The following is a 20631-nucleotide window of genomic DNA, read 5'->3' as shown; positions in this document are numbered from 1 at the left end:
CAATTTGGTGACTTTTGGGGCACGTTTAGGGGGGCAAAAAGGCCCTCATTCCGTCGGAAAAATAAAAACGAGGATAAAAACGAGAAAAATTAGAAAAAAAACGAGAAAAATTCCTACAGATACAATAGGGCCTTCGCACTGTCAGTGCTCGGGCCCTAACAAGACGCAATACCATAACTTAACATGGAAATCTTGATAATATGTAACACCTTACCAACATTAAGAGATAAAGTACCCTCTAAAAGTCTGCTAGAGGATGTAAAAACAGTTCTAAGAACAGTACCTACTGAAACCATCATGAAGACAAATCAGCTGGAAGACAGCACAGCTGCAGTGACCCTAAAGATGTTTGGTTACAAGATAAACCACAGGTACAAAGCAGAGTCATGGAAAAGAAGACTGGAAACCTGTAAAGGCTACTTGGAAAGAGGTAAGCCAGTTGCCCAAACAGCTGAAAGATGCAATAAAGAACAACTGCCAAAAAATACCACAATCAGTCAGTGCACTTGAATATACCAAAGAAAGACTTACAGATTTGGCTACCTGGCTGAGAAGTTACACAACAGAAGCAAATGCTATGACAATAAACAGGGTGTCCTCCACTGAACCATTCAAAGGGTACTCTCAGTGGCAGGTTAATAACATGAGACTGAACAGTACTGGAAAAACATATGGCGGCATCAAATATCATCATTGTCCCATGGCTAGTGGATCCATCAGCTGGCCACAGCAATCTTCCAGAACAAGAGCCAGTTACCATCATAATGGTAGAAATCCAAGAAAGTGTCTCAAATATGAAGAATTTGTTCGAGAAACTAATACAAATGAAAGTGCCAACAGAAACAAACCAGTTGCTATGAAATGGGACAGATCCATCCATTATCCTCAGTTTATCCAAGCCCAGACTTCCCTTTCCCTTGGCACTTCGTCCAGCTCATCTGAGGGGATCCCATGGCATTCCCGGCCAGGCAAGAGAGATAGTTCTTCCACAGTGTGTCCTGCATCTTCCCGGGGGTCTCCTCCAAGTGGAATATACCTGGAAAACCTCACCAGGTAGGCGTCCAGGAGGTCTCCTCACCAGATGACTGAGCCAACTCATCCAGGTCCTTTTGATGCATAGGAGCAGCGGCTCTACTCTGAGACCCTCCTGAATGACTGAGCTTCTTACCCTGTTTTTAAGGGAGAGCCCGGACAACATGCAAAAGAACGTAGCAGGAAAAATGCATGATGTGGTGTGGTATAAAGTGAAGAGCTTGAATTACCAGAAGACATATAAGGAGACAAAGTCAGCCACAGCCAAATACCTGGCAGGGTAGATCCAACCAACCAACATATAGAGTATACCCAGTCAGTAATCAGGTACCCCAGTGGTCCAGTAGTCTGAGCAAGATACAGTATGGAATCCACAAATGTCAAGACAAGAAAACTGTTCACAATGCATGCATGGAGGATTTCACCTCATCCAACATAACTTGACTGTATGAGAAGCGGAAGGAGGGAGGGATTGGAGAGCCACCATCCAGGAAGAAACAACAAAGATCCAGAAACATATCGAGATGATGAACTGCAGTGTGAATGTCTCAGGTAACAGAAATCACCAGCAGATAAAAGAAGCAGACAAGGTCATGGAGACAGCCCGAGCAACAGCAACATCAAGAATGAGTGTGATAATCTTGAAAAATATCAAGTGTTGAAGAGAGAAATAGAAAATACGTGGAAGGTGAAGGCAACAGTAGTGCTAGTGGTAAATGGAGCTCTCTGATCTGTGAGCTTCGAACTGTTAGAATGCCTCTAGTAGGCCCTGGGAACAATATCAGAGATCTATGTCCAGAAGGAATTAGTCCTAGGAACAACACAAATACAAGACCCCGCCATAGAGGCCTGAGAGCTTGCAGAGAGTTTACAGAGAATGGGTGGGTCTGGACTCAGATTTTTATTTTTTTTACGTTTCAAACAGGATTACATCTCATGCCACCTGGATTATATTGCAGATTATTAGAGACTTGTTTCAAAATTTTGAACATAATGCCATAACACTGATGCGACCCAATCTTTCTGCTTCCAGAAAATTGAAGTTCTCAGTATCACAAATTTTCATAAACGCCCTTGTTACCTATGATTAGATTTTACCAAGTATAGAAGTAATCTCCATCATTCACATTTCTTCCTCGACGGTTACAGTTCACCACTATCCTTCTATGAAGGTTCTAAACGTAAAATACACAGCTCATACACCAACTCCAAGAGCATCAGAATCTCTTTAGTTGCTATGTTTGCTTGATGCAGACCAATATAACCCTTCTGACATTCTTTCTTCTCCTATTTACTTTGTTTGCTGTTCAAGACATTAATAGTTGATGGTCCATTGCTTATTTTGGCCCCACAAACTTTTTAAAATTGCAGATTGCATCAGATCAGGTAATTTGGTCCTTCTGGTTCCTATCAGCTATACCCATACCACCTCATACATTTTACCCAGATGACAAGCCAGGAAGAGACAGATATACTGTAATAAAACATAGATTATACCCGAGGTCTATCTTACTGCTATATTTGTTTATTATTAAAACAAATTAAAAGGAGATTAAAGAGCAATGTGCAAGTTAAAACAGGTATGACCTTCCCTGGAGATGCTGTGAATCAGGTGAAAGGACAGCGATGAGGTAATTAAAGACCCAGGAAGCAGAATGTCAATGAGGCGTTTTCCCCTGCTTCAGGGTCTGACGCGCTCAAGATATCTGGCTCTTTTTATTAAACCCCTTTAGACCAGATAGTGGACGGTGGTGTTTCGCGAAGATTGATTTCGTCTGTCGAATGTAAAGGTTCTGGAGATCAATGCAACATGAAAGTATTTGTGTCTTCATTAATGCTGGTGGCTCAGTGGATCGATTGAGACTGAACTTGGGCTGGCTCACGGTATACTGTCCAAGGAGCTGCAGATGTGTCATAGCCAAGTCATAAATGCTTAAATGCTTTACTTTGCTAACAGTTTAGTAATGTCTTTGAATGCATATTGACTGTGAATATGTGAAACGTTGAACATAAAATTCATCAGCACAGAGATACAAGCTGCATGCTCCCCTCATGTCTCCAACAGTGAGATGACACGTATGCACACCATAGTGAACCCATAGCCCCATCTCCTTTAACACACTCTCAGAAATGTCCTGTAAATTGCTCCGGCTATGAAAACATTTGCTCATTGCATTAAAAAAAAAGGCATGTGAATAACTACCATAAAGGAAGCAAGCGTCAATGTTGTAGCAGTTTAGTTTTTATATAATGATTCAAAGTAGGAATTTAAAATTTAAAAACTAAACTGGCCATTTTGAATATGTGGCCTGACTGAAACATTTATCTCAAAACTCAACAACAATAAACCTACCGTAAAAGTTACTCAAAACAGTACTGACCAAGAGCTAAAGCTAGGTGCTATGCTAAGGTAACAGCCTTATAACCTCCAATAACATCCTTTGCTTAATTACTACTAATTTAGTAGTGTATATATATATATATATATATATATATATATATATATATATATATATATATATATATATATATATATATTTAAATAAAGCCTTATGACTGAAACCTTTATTTAAAAACTCAACAACAATAAACCTATCATAAAAGTTACTCAAAACAGTACTGACCAAGAGCTAAAGCTAGGTGCTATGCTAAGGTAACAGCCTTATAACCTCCAATAACAGCCTTATTTGGTTAATTACTACTAATTTAGTAGTATATATATATATTTAAATAAAGCCTTATGACTGAAACCTTTATTTAAAAACTCAACAACAATAAACCTATCGTAAAAGTTACACAAAACAGTACAGACCAAGCGCTAGGTGCTAAGGTAACAGCCTTATAACCTCCAATAACATCCTTATTTGCTTAATTACTGCTACTGGCATTTTAGCAGACGCTTTTATCCAAAGCGACTTACTTCTGAGACAAACACACCATGGAGCAATTAGAGTTAAGGCCTTGCTCAGGGCCCAAGGTGGTTCATCTTGGTTGCTGGGGCTTGTACCTGGGTCCAGACCCAAGCCCACCTCTGTAGCCACAAGACTACCATCCCCATTTAATTAGATCTACAGATAATCCCAGAAGGTTTCTATATACCGTTACACAGTACTGATCTCTCATGGGAGAGTTCAGTAGGAGCCCCTGCAAGATCTTTTTTAAACACATTGACACAACAAGGGATTTCAAGTTTAGCAGAGTATGAAAAGTTAAGTTAAATCTTCATTAGTTCCTAACTCAACGTTCTTTAGTTCACTGAAAACTCAAGGGACAAGATTATTTCTCCAGAACAGGGAGAACAGGGAGATAAGCTTATATTTAAAGAACATGGAGATTGTGTTTATGACCATCAAAGTTCAGTGGAGACTACAGTACATAAGCAAGACTATATTTATGTCTCGAAAGGGGTACAGACTACAGCACACCACCAAGCTGACATCTCAGTCTGCCCCATTCCCTAAAGCATTTCTGTATCTTTATCTGACTCTTACAACCTTTAACCTAACACATGTGTCTCCAAGGATGTTATCATGTGCAACCAGCTCTGTATTCCATTTCTGACCTATTCTATGTCACCTCTCTCCCTCTGGGCTTCGTTTAACCTCTCCAAGGAATGCATGTATTCATACAGATGCAGGAAAAAACTAAAGATTTAAAAAAAAAACAAAGTTGCCATCACTAAGGCAGAGCCCTTAATATACAAGAAATCCCACTGACTCTTGCTGGATGATCAATAAGAAAATATATCCAAGCAGAGAAACAGTTTAACTCCCGCAGATGTGGACATTTACCCCGTAACAATTGCTTATTACCAGGAGTAAAATGTGCTTCATTATACATGGTGGGATTAGGGCTGGGTAGGGTTGCAAAGGGGTGGAAAATTTCCGGTAAATTTCCGGAAACTTTCCGGAAACTTTCCATGGGAAGTTAAGCTGGGGAATTTTGGAAATATTCCAAATTGGAAACTTTCCAAGGGAATTATGGGAATTATGGGAATTTATGGGAATTATTGGGAATTTATGGGAATTTATGGGAAAAAACACTAAAGCAATGGCATGAACAGAAATATAGTTGGCTAAACAACTGGAATGGTCTTCAAAATATTTGACAATTGATGTATAAATTCTTGAATGGTTACAGAAAACCGTCTTGCTGGAGTCAGAAAAAACAGCATCAAATTTGAGGTAGCTACCACCATAATAAGCTAGCCTCTTAAATGGTCAATGAAATGAAAAATAGCTTTCATTTAGCACCTAACTTACCAGCTAGCTAGCTACTGTGTTAATAAATTTTTATTTAATATTTGCAAGTTAAAAATTAATACCATTATAGATCAAATATATTTACCCCATAATATTATCAAAACTTAATTGACTTTATATAGTCCGTGGGCTCAAATGTGTGGCTTCAATAGTCTTGTGCTTTGAGCTCAAATGTGTGGCCTCCAGGCTTCAAGAAATCACCTGTGCATGTGATGGAGGAATGCACAGTGCCTCTAGGGGGCGTGGCCTCAATAGCCCTGCAGTAAGCAATGTGCATGTGATGGAGGAGTGTACTTGCATTAAATCTGGTTGTTTTAGCCAAGACTATGCTACAATATATTTCCCCCAACTATATTTAAGTTCCCTGTTAAGGGCCAACCTTCAATTCTGTAAATTTCTTATTTATTCCCGTTAATTCCCGTTAATTCCCATATATTCCCGTTAATTCCCATATATTCCCGTTAATTCCCATGGAAAGTTTCCAACTTTGAAAATTCCCAGAATTTTGCAACCCTAGGGCTGGGCGATATGGACCAAAAGTCATATCTCGATATTTTCTAGCTAAATGGCGATACTCGATATATATCGATATTTTTTCCGTGCCTTAATTGGGGTTTCCCCCAAAGCATTATAGCATAGCATCTCTGTTAGCTTTATTTTTTTCTGAGGCAAAACCTTAAAAAAACAGTCAGTTTTAATACAAAGCCTCGTGCCAAATATCACACAGGTTCCTTTATTAACAGAGGTCTGCACAATATCAAAATGTATAAAACAAATGAAATAAAATAAACTGCCTGCATATATAGAATGAAAATGCTTCTTGAATAAAATAAAACAAATATCCCTTTCCTGCATAACAATTAAATTAAAATACACTGTGCAATTAATACAATGTAGACAGTAACAGGCAGACTTTTCCACTGAGGTTGACAGTTGTGCAAATAACAAAACATTTGTGCAAATCTCAAATAAAACATTCAAGTCAATTTGTCACAAAATAAGCTATATCAAAATCATTAAAAAAAAATGTAAAAAAAAGAAAAAAAATTATTATTATTATTTTTTTTTAAATCGATATAAACGATATTGTCTCGTACCATATCGCGTTTGAAAATATATCGATATATATTAAAATCTCAATATATCGCCCAGCCCTAGGTGGGATATTCTTCAACAATTCTGATGATCTTGGAACCAAAAGTGGGAATTCTCTATTTTGTAATTGTTTTTCTTTTTTTGGTTGCAGTGTCATATTAGCTAACAGATTCAGGCCTGAAGAGACTTTGAGTGGATTATTCCTATATTATACCAAAACACTTGTGTTTATGATGTTAAAGAAGATGTTTTTTAAAGTTCTGCAAAATGATACTGCTTAAAACTCATGCCACTAACATTAAGTTTGATGCCTTGTTACTTTCGATAAGTCCATAGCCTATATATCATAGGTCACCAAGAAATACAATAACCTCGGCTTAAATGGAGCTCATTGATTTTATCACAACAAAATAACAGCTCAAAAGCTGCTGCATCTCTATAACCATTAAGGACGACTTTACAAACTATATTAGCCTCCAAATGATACACCAACACATGGGAAACATGCATAAATGATTCCTTCATAAGCTATTATAAAAGTATTACTACATATTTGCGCCCTAGCTGAAATTTCATTCCGCTGCTCAATGACTTGATACCGTCCAGGCTTAAAGGAGACACACTCAGACTGCCCTTTTTCAAAAGCTGATACAATTTTCTAAGGTCTTTTTCGGTCAAAAATGCCGCAGAGATACAGTATTGAAGTTCCTTTTTCATCCACATCAGTGCTGTTAATGGCAGCTGGCTGAAGTTAGGAGAGTCAACTCCTCTTCACCCCCATTTTTCATAGAGTGTTGCCTCTTTTGAAATCGATCATACAGCTTTGGACTAACCACTTCAAAGGTACAGGAAATGCAGCATAAAATGCAACTAGAAGGAGATAATTATGTGCATTATTCTACTCTGATCTGGTTACTTGATGTCACAGTAATATGCAAATCTGAACTGTTGACTGAATTATATATCTAGATGGACAAAAGAAAGGTGAAAGGGTTGTGTTACTTTACAGTTTCTGAATTGGTATTCACTAGAAACACCAGAATATATAAAAACCAGAAGATTGTTTTTAATTAATTACATCATCATTTTTTTCATAATCTTCCTTTTTTGATAATCAGAACATCTATTTCGTTGCTTTCAGTCATCAAGTCCTGCTCCATCCCAGAAACAGCTCAATTCCTGTGTTTATTTTGCTCTGAAGCTCGTGCTGCAACACATCAAAACAATACCAGCTGTCATCCAAGTCACGATCTACACTTAGTATTCATAAGGACCACATGCATATCAGATAATCAAAAGTATGCATAATACGAATCCTGTCAGTCACTGGCCATTGTGACAACCTGCTATTACCAGCAGCATATTCAAATGCTTACTGGGAAAACTGGCAATTAGAAGAGTAAATTACAAATGATCTTTGCACAATATGCTGTATTGAAATGTAGAGATGATGAGATCAGAACGAGGAAAAACACAGCTCACCCTGTTCACACTGGTCTTTAGGGAAGTGAGCTACATCTTTCTCAGAAGTGCTCTTTGCAGTGCAGATTAAAGAGCATCTTGATGTGCCTGCATCGTATCAAAACTGGACTTCATGATGAAGAAAACGTTCACAAATGCACCCCCCTCTTCCACATTCTCCCACTACAGTACCTCATGGTTTTCAATGGTTGCTCTTGTGTATTGTACCCAGGCAAATGCTCTAGATAAAGCTGACTCACACTAAGAAACGGCCCACTGTGGACCTAGTTTTTAATGAGTTTAGGAAGTCTCCTTCACATGTTTATCTGCATATCTTGTATTAACGCAGCAATGAAACATGAATGCGATGAACATTTCCGTCAGGGAGTCTTCATGTCAGGTATAGAGATGCACCGATCGATCAGCAACCGATCAATATCGGCCCAATAATGGCCCTATCGGTTTTGATCGGAGATCGGAAAATAATAGTTCAAAACAACAAACCGCTGCCCGCGCTGCGTTCCCACATCTCAGACCCCGGTCTCCTAAGGGGGCGTGGCCGTCTCTACAAAACATCAACACTGAAAATGGCCTCGCCAGTATGGGAGTTTTACAATGTCCGAGTGGGACAACAAATTTGCAGTGTGCAAGGTGTGTCCAAAGGAGATACCCCGAGGAGGAATGTAACAGAAGAATTTCAACACAACGAAGCTGATAAGACATTTGAAAGTTTTTCACACAAAAGGAGTATATTGAGTTGCCAAAGTTGGCTGCCGCTAATGCAGAGAAAGAAAAGGAGCAACACCGCTAACTCTGCTAAACGTAACAGAGACCTACAGTATAAGCAACAGCAAGAAAAATAAAGAACTACATCGTAAGGTAATGAATTCATAGGCTTTGCTCATCAGCCGCTTTCTGTTGTAGAAGACATCGGGTTTAAACACGTCGTTAGCAGTTTGGATCCCGGTACGCGCAGCCGCAATATTGGGATCGGCAGATACTGATTTTGGAGATTGGTTATTGGTGGTCGGCCTTCAAAATCATGATCAGTGCATCTCTAATCAGGTAATGCACATGCCCACCAAACACTTAGCAGCTGAACACGGCACTCACCATCCTTGCGATGGTAGGTGATCTCCACCTTGCGCTCCTCAGATCCCAGCAGCGCCTGAGCCACCTGGGCCACCGCGTGTCGGCTGGTGGACTGGCCATGCAGGAAGTCACATGTGCACGGCTTCTGCATGACATCCGGTCTGGAGAACCCCGTCATCTCGCAGAAGGCATCGTTACAGTAGATGATAGCACAATTCTGCACGCGGGCATTGGCTATGATGAACTTCTTATCTGTGGTAGATGAGATATTTGGAAAAGACAACGTTGAGTTGCTCATGTGCAGACTGTTATTTTTCTGTAATAATCAAGGTCTTGTTAAGTTAGTTAAACAACAATTAAAACATTAAAATAATGCCCGCTCACTCACCTACTTACTCATTACACAGTTTTGGGGGACAGATAATCGCAGTAGCCTAGCTTTGATTCAGTCTCAGGGACCTGAAATGGTTGCTGTTTGTGTCTCTGCTTGTTCTCGTGTCTTTTTGTTTTTTCTCTTACAGATCTCCAAGGCTTGTGTGCTTGTTGTGCATTTCCCTGTGTTTTTTGCGTTTTAGACTAGCAGTGGATGTCACCCCTCGGATGTCCGTCAGTGTATTCTGGCTCATTGTCCATGTTGTACATTACAGTCAAACATCTCAACCGTGGCCCTGCATGTCCAAAGGACATTCTTACATAAGTCCCTTGTTTTCCTAGGATAAAACATAAGTTATGGAGCTTTTTAAAGAGAAGAGATTTTCTCCCGGCACCTTAGTAAACAAATATAACAAATATTTACCGGTAGTCATTTTTTTTAATTGGTATATGTTGGACACTGAAAGTGTATTAGTGCCATTGTGACTCTTATTGGAAATAGTGAAAGAAAATGTCTTCTGCTGCTTCTGTACCCAAGTTAATGCTACGTTACTCACAAGATCTGACTTTTCATTGATTGTAAATTCCAATCACAACTAACACACTTTTCTCTATTATGTGTCTAATGTTACCTCATTTATATGAAACTACTACAGTCCCGTCCATTTTTGGCACCAACTGGTCGGTGGTCACCCTTTTAACCAAAATCATACTTTTTTTTATATTTATATATATAATAATCAGAATACATAAAATGTATATACCAAAAAAAACCTAAGCAAAACAAAGCAAATTAAAGAGACAAATCTATATGTACGTAAATATTTCTTGTTTGAAAGGGTGTAGGATGAAGTTTCAAAAAACTTTTCTAGTCCTATTCCTTCTAATGTTCCGTTTTTACAATTTCTTCATTTCACAGAACTCCAAAAGAAAAGCATAAAAGAGAAAGAAAAGGTGGTTCAGCTGAGCAAGGCACTTTGGTCATTAGCTGTCAGTTCATGTGTCCATTTCCATTTTGTATCCATTAAGAGTATCAATTTTAAAGATTTGTTTAAACTTCCTTGGTGATTTGCATGATTTCATTTCATCTTTGCAGTTGTTCCACAGATTAACTCCCATCACTGATACACAATGAGTTTTGATGTTTGTTCGTACATGCTGTTTTTTGAAATTACATATTCCCCTGAGATTGTGTTTATTTTATTTTATTTTAACAGGTGTCCCACCCTTTCCACTGCATCAGCAAGATTCACCATCTTGACTGAGTGAGTAAAGTCTTCAGCATTTTCTGACTGCTTTGAGTAGACCACCAGCTTGCTGGCAGAGTACTTGGCAAGGATACATTTTCTTTTTTCTAAGTGCACGGTTATGAACTATAATGATGAAGCTCCCGGGATTTTTTTTTTTAATAATTTCAAAGACTGACATTGGGATGAATCTGTTGGGACATCCTAGTTCTGGCTAAATTGGCAACTATCTTGACAGTTTTTCACATGCAAATAGTCTTTCTGTTTTGTGAAAAAGCATGAACTCCAGATATTTTGAAATGTGTCTTGTATTTTTCCAGATTGATAGGCAACAATAAATTCTTCTCTAAAATCATTCCTGATGTCTTCCCTCCTTTGCACTGTGTTACCACGGACCTGAATATTCTGAATGAGCAAAAAAAATGTCACTTCTGGAAATGCTAGCACCTGCAATTTGATACTATAATTCCTATAGGAAACAAGGATGTCATTTATATGTAATAAATTTGAGATTTGTTTACTTTAACAAAACAGAACAGCTTACTTTACTTTTTGAATCATATAATTTTTTTAAATGGCCATATAAGTTGACTTGCTTTACGCTCAGCTCTGATGTACTGCTAAATTGAACCAGGGACCATACATTTGACATTGATACGGACATTGTATTGGTATAATGGCCTTTAATGAAACATATCTAAGCAAAGGGATGGCATTAATAAGGATAATACTAATAGCTATATCCCTATCTTTGGAAAGCTTTCAAGTTGACACTGATGAAAATTCACACATTTGGGGTTTAACTAGATTTATGCCGCAACTATTTCTAATTCTGAAACACAATAAAAGAGCATTAAAAATGTAGTAATATGAGCTCAGAGAAGTAACTTAAGAGATGATTCTTAGTTTTTTTTCTGTTGGTTTTTGTTTTCAACCACACAAGCACCCTAAACATTATGAAACCAACCTATTGTGTTAGGAAACGTATAGCAGAATACAACATTTAAATGATTACTTGTTAAGGCATTGATAGAAAGCTGATTAACAACACATTATTCTACCATGCTTTGTAAAAGGACACACTGATACAAATATTGTGCTTGATCTACTTAAGTCAACTTTTTGCATGAGATTATTATGTAGATCAAGAAAGACTAGTCTTTTTATAAACTACTTAATTTTTTGTATGTAAATAATACATTTTGCAAGTACAGTCAACTTAATTGTGTTAAGTTTACTTTATTTATCAAAATTACTTGACTTTACTTGCAAAAAATTAAGTTGACTTTACTTGCAAATGAATTTTGTACATACTAAAAATTAAGTAGTTTATACAAAGACTAGTCTTTCTTGATCTACATAAAAATCTCATGCGAAAAAGTTGCCTTAATTTTTTTTAAAGTAGATCAAGCAAAATATTTTTTACTGTGGTGTTCTATTTAAACAAATAAAGCATGTTTCATCTAAACGTTGGTCAATCTGCCCAATAGATTCAAATTGTTAAAGGAAAACTAAATACAACAAGATTATTGCTTGTTGATTGTGTGTAAATGAACAGATTGCCTGGGATTACATAAATACTGCTTGTTAAGGAAAAAATGCACAATGTCTTGTTTTTTGAACAAATGCAGATTAAGTTCAAAACTAGATGTATTCATGTTAAGCAAAAAACTTCATTTTTAATTGTTAATATCACAGATTTAAATATGTTATATTTACATGCGCTTAGATTTATTTTTCTCAGTGCACACAATGGAAGGGCAGCAGAAAGCAGCGAACCCATCATCACTGGACACCCGGGAAAGATACTCACTTTGTCCCTCGAATTTCCGAATAATGACTCCTAGAAATGTGTTTTGTGGCGCAACATGACCCCTGCGGACAGGCATGATTCGCTCCCAGAAATAACGCGGATCCAAATGTTCGGCTGTGCCGGTGCGAGCGCGTCGGTCCTGGTGAAAAAGCGGCTGGAAAACCGAAGCCAGAAGGGGCTCCCCGTTTTTCTTTTGTCAGCAGCCACTCATCCTCGGAAGAAAATCTTCCACTTCGCTGCTTTTTTTTTTTTTAACCCCCCCGATTTCCTTATTTCAACTCCGGCGCGTCCCCTCTGGAGCGCATCGCAGCGCCGCTTCTGCGCTCCTCGTCTTTTCTGCGCTCCTAACCGGTGTGAAGCTGGAAAGGGAAGAGGAAGAGCCGGCAGGTCGCGGTGGAAACAGCATTTCCCTGCTCCTTCTTCCTCCTCGGAGGGGGTCCTGAGCCGCCGGGAGAAGCAGGTGCGCGGCCTGGTGCTGTGATGGGGAGCCGGAGGATGCTGACGGAGCGGAGGCGCATGTGGGAAAACCCACATGGATCCACAGACAAAGAGCAGGCAGGCAGAGAGAGATAGAGGCAAAGTAACGGAGTACTGTAACGCGTTACAGTGAAGTACTGGGTTTTATGACTGACTGAGAGTATTAGGGCCATGCTGGAAAAAAAAAATATTTGAGAGGGGAAGATTTTTTTTATTGTGCACTTCGAGAAAAAAAGTGGAAATGTCGAGATTAATGTTGAAATACAATTTCGAGAAAAAAGCCTTTTCTCAACATTTCAACTTTATTCACGAAATTTTGACTTTTTTCTCAACATTTCGACTTTTTTCTCGAAATTGTACTTCAACATTATGTTCAACATTATTCTCGACATTTCGCCTTTTTTCTCAACATTACGACTTTTTTCTCAACGTTTCGACTTTAGATTTCACTGAGCTTTATAACATAACATATATTTATCCTCCAATTTGGTTTATTTAGGAGTTAAATCCAGAAGTGCTCCAGAAGACATCCCTACGGAAGAGTATTAGGGCCAGGCAGGAGGAAAATAAAAATAATATTTTAAAGGAGGAAGATTTTTTTTTCATTATACACTTCGAGAAAAAAAGTTGAAATGTCGAGAAAAAAGTCGAAATGTCGACAAAAAGTTGAAATGCCGCGAGAAAAAAGTTGAAATGTCGAGAATAATGTTGAAGTACAATTTCGAGAAAAAAGTCGAAATGTTGAGAAAAGTCAAAATTTTTCGTGAATAAAGTTGAAATGTTGAGAAATAAGCGCCGACTCCGGGATGGGAAAACCCACATGGATCCACAGACAAAGAGAAGGCAGAGAGAGAGATAGAGGCAAAGTAACGGATTACTGTAACGCGTTACAGTGAAGTACTGGGTTTTATGACTGACTTCTGATCTCTACGGAAGATTATTAGGGCCATGCAGGAAAAAAAATATTTGAGAGGGGAAGATTTTTTTTTATTGTGCACTTCGAGAAAAAAGTCGAAATGTCGAGGAAAAAGTCAAAATGTCGAGATTAATGTTGAAATGCAGTTTCGAGAAAAAAGTCGAAATTTCACTTTTTTTCTCAACATTTCTACTTTTTTCTCGAAATTGTACTTCAACATTATTCTCGGCATTTCGACTTTTTTCTCGACATTTCGACTTCAACATTTTGACTTTTTTCTCGAAATTGTACTTACGGTTGGTTAGAAGAGGACCCAAACGCAGGAGAGAGAGTGGGAGGCCGGAGGCAGGAGTTCAACAAAAAAGGGTTTATTCCACAAAAAACAAAGCGCTGCTTAGACGGATCAAAAACACACAAAACAATGATCCTAAAAACTGGAGCAAAAACGTGGCAGGACACATGGAGGAGAGAAACAGTATGGACCGACAGGGAGAAGGGGAATAACAAGACCAGATATACACAGGGGATAACAAGACACAACGAGACACAGGTGCAGACAATCAGGGCAGATGGGAAACAGGAGGGACAGAACTTAAAGTCAAAAACTGGGGGGAAGTGTCAAACTCTGACAACTTCAACACTAATCTCGACATTTCGACTTTTTTTGTCCACATTTTGCCTCTTTTCTCAAAATTATACTTCAACATTAATGTCAACATTTCAACTTTTTTCTCGACATTTCGACTTCTCAACATTTCGACTTTTTTCTCGAAATTATACTTCAACACTAATCTCGACATTTCGACTTTTTTCTCGAAGTGCACAATAAAAAAATCTTCCCCTCTCAAATGTTTTTCTCCTGCATGGCCCTATACTCTTCCGTAACATCCAGAAGTTGTTTCAAATAAAAGAAAATAAACATAATCTCAGGGGAATATGTCATTTCAAAAAACAGCATGTACGAACAAACATCCAAACCCGTTTTGTACCAGTCCTGGGAGTTAATCTGTGGAACAACTGCAAAGATGAAATGAAATCATGCAAATCACCAAGTTGTCACGTCTGGTGTGGACCCAAACGCAGGAGAGCAGGAGGCAGGAGTTGCAAAAACCAAGGATTTATTCCAGAAAAGAAAAAAAACAAAGCGCTGCTTGGCAGGATCAAAAAAAGACTGGAGCAAAACAGGCAGGAGACATAGAGGATACCACAGTACGGACCGACAGGGAACAAGGGAATGACAAGACCAGATATACACAGGGGATAACGAGACACAACGAGACACAGGTGCAGACAATCAGGGCAGATGGGACACAGGTGGGGCAAAACAGAAACTGAAAGCTGGGGGGGAATGTCAAACCTTGACACAAGTAAGTTTAAACAAATCTTTAAAATCGATACTCTTAATGGATACAAAATGGAAATGGACTCATGGACTGACAGCCAATGACCAAAGTGCCTTGCTCAGCTGAACCACCTTTTCTTTCTCTATTATTTCTCTAGAGTTCTGTGAAATGAAGAAATTGTAAAAACAGAAAAGTTTTTTGAAACTTCATCCTACACCCTTTCAAACAGGAAATATTGTTTTTTTTTTTTTTTTTTTTTTTGTGTATACATTTTATGTATTCTGATTACTTTTTGTTTTTGTTTTAACATGTTTGAATAGATAAATAAAATAATAATAAAAAAAATGAAGGTATGTCAGTGAGTGCTGGGCAACTTGGCTGAGGGGTTACTCAGCACTCTAACTAAATGAAATGACAAAAATTCACCAAGTCAAGTCATGACACAACTTTTAACACTGTCAAGTAATTAACCCTTTTATTACTGTATTATATTCAGATGCAAAGTGCAAAGAACGAGTGCTCCTGCCCATTCTTTTCCCAAGATAACTTCATCTTTCAATATCTGGCAGTTATTCAATATTACTGTGTGTTCTGACTGTGTAATAACTGTTTGAGGTGGTTGAGATGCAGCTGCGACACTTTCCCCCCGAGCCCAGCGACAGAGCCGGGTCGGAGACGTTGGGCTTGATAATGCAGGTGGATCTCAGAAATGCGGAACCTTTGACCACGACTTGTATGGGCGCTTGTGTTTTAGATGCGTTTTGAAATGGCTTTTCTCTCGCAGGATTTGCAGCTGAGCGAGGCAGCAGTGAGCAGGCAGCTCGAGGCGCTGGCCATGGTGCTGCCCAAAAACTCCCACTTTCCCCTCAGTGCACTCAACAACGCTTTGATGTTTATTCATTCATTCATTCATAATCTTATTTATTCATCAATTTAGTCACTTATTCAGGCTTATTACCATTTTTCTATATTACTGTTGGATAAATTTGTTTCTGCAGTCCATCTACTGTATGCAGCGGCAAGAATGAGACACAAGACAGAGAGGGGTTAGATTCAACAATCTTTTTTTTTTCGACTTTTGAGTACTTATTTTAATGTAAAACATATTTAAAGGAGCTTGAGGCTGGATTTATGAAAAAAAATTGTATACGTTTTAATTTTTCTAGTAATAATGTCAGATGAAGCGTTCCAAACCAAAAAGAATGAGTCCTCTAGTGTATCTCTCCGTTGCCTTGAACAGGCTGTGTGCTGCAAAATGTGTTGCAATTCGGGGGCCGCTTTTCCCGCGCTCTCCTGCGGATGTGACGTCACATGACGCTGCATGCGCGTTCTCCCCGTTCTCCCGTGCCGGCTTCACTGTTGGCTGCAGTACCCCCGACGGCCGTCGTGGCGAAGGGTGGCGCTAGAGAGTCTCATTTCTTAAAAGGAGCCTCAAGCTCCTTTAAGGAAGCTGTTACAGTAATATGAAATTCAGCAGAGTAACAACATAAAGTTATCATGTAAAGTACAAGAGTTGCTACTAAATGCACAGCAAATGAAGTAAATGTACCTAAAACACATTACACTGTTAAATAAAATATTGTATGCCTTAAATTTTGGGAAAATCCCATCATGTGAACATCTCCAAAGAAGCTTTATGGGAGGTAGAAGTAGTTTCTTTGAATCCAGTATTTTCTTCATCAATTTATACACTTTCTGGGAGTTGCAGGGAGTTTTTCCAAGTTCATGATCATAAGGGAGTAGTGGAGTAGTCTACAGAGAGGAAGTTTTTTTTATAAGGTATATACATTCTTCAGGTGGGAAAGGTCCAGTTTGTAGGCCGTGTTGCCATCGACGAGGAAGCTTCTGGCCCGTGAGTAAACACCAGTGAAAGCCGGGATTTGATCCTTGTGAGAATGACCTGCTCCCACGGCGACTGGTTTGATGACAGCTTTCTGCTCAGTCAAAATCGACGCCTTACATTTTCACGCAATTATCTGTACTTTTTACTCCTTACATAAAAAAAAAGCCTCGTTACTTTATTTCATTTCGCCCTTTAAAAAAAAAAAATCCAGTTAAATTGCTCCATCCGGATAGAGTGAATTTGGTTGTGGTTGTTTCAGATGTTCTTGTCCAGTTTTGTTCTTACATCCGTTCCCTCAGATTCCTGCAACTAAACTTGGATGTACATTCCAATAAAGGTTAGGATAAATGATAACATGCCTCTGAAGTTTGACTTTTTGCACCATTACAATACTTATAGGCAACTAGTCATCATATCTGCTGCTCTCTGAAACACATGTTAATGCTCAATAGTACACATATATGGTTCTTTAATATATTTGCATTATACTAAGATGCATTCATTTTCAATGGCTTTTGTCCTTAATGGCTTTTTTCCCCCTTACATTACTTTTACTTTTATACTTTAAGTAGTTTTGAAACCAGTACTTTTATACTTTTATTTGAGTAAAAAACTTCAACTTCTACAGGAGTATTTTCAAACTCTAGTATCTATACTTCTACCTGAGTAATGAATGTGAATACTTTTGACACCTATATATATATATATATATATATATATATATATATATATATATATATATATATATATATATATATATATATATATATATATATATATTCCATAGGTCAAAAGTTGCTTCCAACACTCATCCTATCATCGTTTTTTCCCACTTGTAATGCTGTGAGTATAATGATAGTTACAAACATTATAAAACATAGATAATTTACATACATTTTCATAACAATTACCTTTAAGTAAGCTTTAACTATTTCAAGTCTGGTTTAAACACCACAGAAAATCAGTTCAACAGCTCTCTATTCAAACATTGGGGACAGTGGGGAGGAAATTCCATCTTTGTTGGATTAATGTGAATATAAAGCTTTGAGTGTAGGAATAGAGAGGAGATCTCCAGTGGGTCTTTATGTCACAATCTCTGTGTGAAAGTGGCTGTTGAAACACAGGGAATCAACACTCCCCCAAAGCTATGGCTAAACGAATAAATGTAAACATTTGATTGAAAAATCATCCCAATAAACGAGAACATCCAATGAGAATTGGGGGGAATTTGTTTCGCAATAGCAGGAACTGTGGACCGGAGGCTTTAATAACACTCTCCTGCCTTTTCAGTTTATTTCTTCACGGCTTCCACTTTCCTTTTAGATTCAATTTATTTCTTTTCTGTTCTACACACACGGGCAGATACACACACCCAGGGTCTAGTGAAACAGCTGTCTTTCTCCTACACTTGCTTTCTGTCCATCTGGTCCTTTGAGGAAACGGTTACACGTGGTGCAAGGGAAGGGGTGGGGCAGTTAGACAGTGGCATATGCTGCTTTTACGACCTTTTATTTGAACAGTGTTGATAGTGGATTCAATGTAAAGGCAGTCTTTGCTCCACACTTTCCCCATTGACAACGACTGACAATTTTATTTGGAAACAGTCCATCCCATTGCTGATATTTTCACCCTGAAGCTTTTGACTTACTCACTGCAACCATTCATTACAAATAAATCCATACTCTCATCACACTTAGTGGCGTAATCACGTTTGAATTCATAAAAGTAAGTTAATCCACGTCACAAATCTTTTATCTTCCCTAATTTCATTCCTCCCACGCCTCCCTCACTCTATGTCACACGGAAAGCACGACTCACCCACTCGCAGCAGTAAAACGGTAAAGGGTAGGTCTACCCTTGAGTCATGTTCACATTAAAGCAGTGACAGAGCAAATTAATTGTATTTTGGCTTCTGGTTTACTCCCGGAATGGACAACTGGTGGTGACAGCCTATTTTTAAACTTAAATCACAATTAGTCTTTTTATCTTTTTTTTCAGTATGGATGCATATGGAGATTCAATTCAAAAGCACCTATAAATATAAAATGACTACCGTATATATATATATATATATATATATATATATATATATATATATATATATATATATATGTATGTGCTTATGTATATACTGTATGGAATGATACTTAGTAATGACATGTGGAATATGCTGTATGTTTAAGTACAGTTATTTTGTTTATACTCAGTCAACTTCTCATATGGATTTATTTATATATTTTGTTTCATTCTCTAAATCCTAAATGCACTGGTTTATAAAAGCAAACTTTTTTTGTGTGAAAATGGTAGGCGTCATAAGCTTAGGCTTCAGTCTACACCTTTTGGTCCTTGGTTTTTAGTTAATATTATATATACAGTGGGGAGAACAAGTATTTGATACACTGCCGATTTTGCAGGTTTTCCCACTTGAAAAGCATGTAGAAGACTGTAATTTTTATCATAGGTACTCTTCAACTGTGAGTGATGGAATCTAAAAAAAAAATCCAGAAAATCACATTGTATGATTTTTAAGTAATTAATTTGCATTTTAGTATTTGATACATCAGAAAAACAGAACTTAATATTTGGTACAGATACCTTTTGTTGCAATTACAGAGATCAGACGTTTCCTGTAGTTCTTGACCAGGTTTGCACACACTGCAGCAGGGATTTTGGCTGCAATACTTATGTCATGCAATAAAATACAAATTAATTATTTAAAAATCATACAATGTAATTTTCTGGATTTTTTTTTAGATTCCATCACTCACAGTTCAAGAGTACCTATGATAAAAATGACAGACTTCTACATGCTTTTCAAGTGGGAAAACCTGCAAAATCGGCAGTGTATCAAATACCTGTACATGTTCTCCCCACTGTATATACCACAAAATTATAATTTTTTCTCTTGCACTGACGATTTACACCTGTACTTTGGGTTATTTGTGTTGTAAAATTGAAAGGACCAATAAACTAAACTTAAACTAAAATATATATACGACCTTCTGTGCAACAGGAATTGTTGTGCATAACAGAAAAGCCTGATATGATTTACATCTATTAAGTGATTTCTTTAAGGTCACATCACCATATTAAGGTCATATCACCATCTTTCTTCAATTCATATTCATATTTTGTTTCAGGAATTAGCAATATTATTTTTCCTTTTTTAAATTTTTCATCAGTGTCAGCTGATGAGCAGAGTGGATCGTGTCAGCTTTTTCAAACAGGAGAAAGGGACCTTATGTCGTCTCCTGTAGAAACAAACAAAACCTTCACTGAGATCATTTCAAAAACTATTTAGAAGGAGATGTAAACACACATTCTACACAAACCTTAATTCTACACTTTATTACTTTATTACTAACCCCACAAAGGTTATGGGAACTTGGGGCGATGATGGATTATTGCTCGAGGCCCGGGACTAACGGCTACTACAAAGCCCCAGCTCTGTGGGCTATAAGTAGTTATTGGTCTCCACTGGTCTTTTAGTCTGAGGATGAAAGCTGCCAGACTGAACGATTGATAAGACATTTATGAAGCCAACAGGATGAAAATGATTGATTGATTACACCAAAATAAGAAAAAATCCTGGTCATCATGCGATATTGATCCTCTATTTTTTACCAATTTGTTATCGCCTCATAGTATAATCTCTGTTGGATACCTAATTGTACGTAC

General features: G+C 37.8%; 1 protein-coding gene across 1 annotated transcript in view; it reads right to left on the bottom strand.

The window, feature by feature from the left end:
- kcnh7 (potassium channel, voltage gated eag related subfamily H, member 7) overlaps nt 1-12791 on the bottom strand; it is a 183947-nt gene extending 171156 nt beyond the window's left edge. The window contains exons 1-2 of the mRNA XM_061715371.1: nt 12375-12791; nt 8964-9194 (exon numbers count right to left, since the gene is read on the bottom strand). Coding sequence (XP_061571355.1) covers nt 8964-9194; nt 12375-12450 — 307 coding nt within the window. The 5' untranslated portion in view covers nt 12451-12791. The remainder of the gene's footprint in view (nt 1-8963; nt 9195-12374) is intronic.
- Between the last annotated feature and the right edge of the window lie 7840 nt (nt 12792-20631).

Source organism: Cololabis saira, chromosome 24 (assembly GCF_033807715.1).
Source record: "Cololabis saira isolate AMF1-May2022 chromosome 24, fColSai1.1, whole genome shotgun sequence".
NCBI lineage: Eukaryota > Metazoa > Chordata > Actinopteri > Beloniformes > Belonidae > Cololabis > Cololabis saira.
Note: the sequence above shows the minus strand (reverse complement) of the source record. Positions and strands in the feature narration are given on the sequence as shown.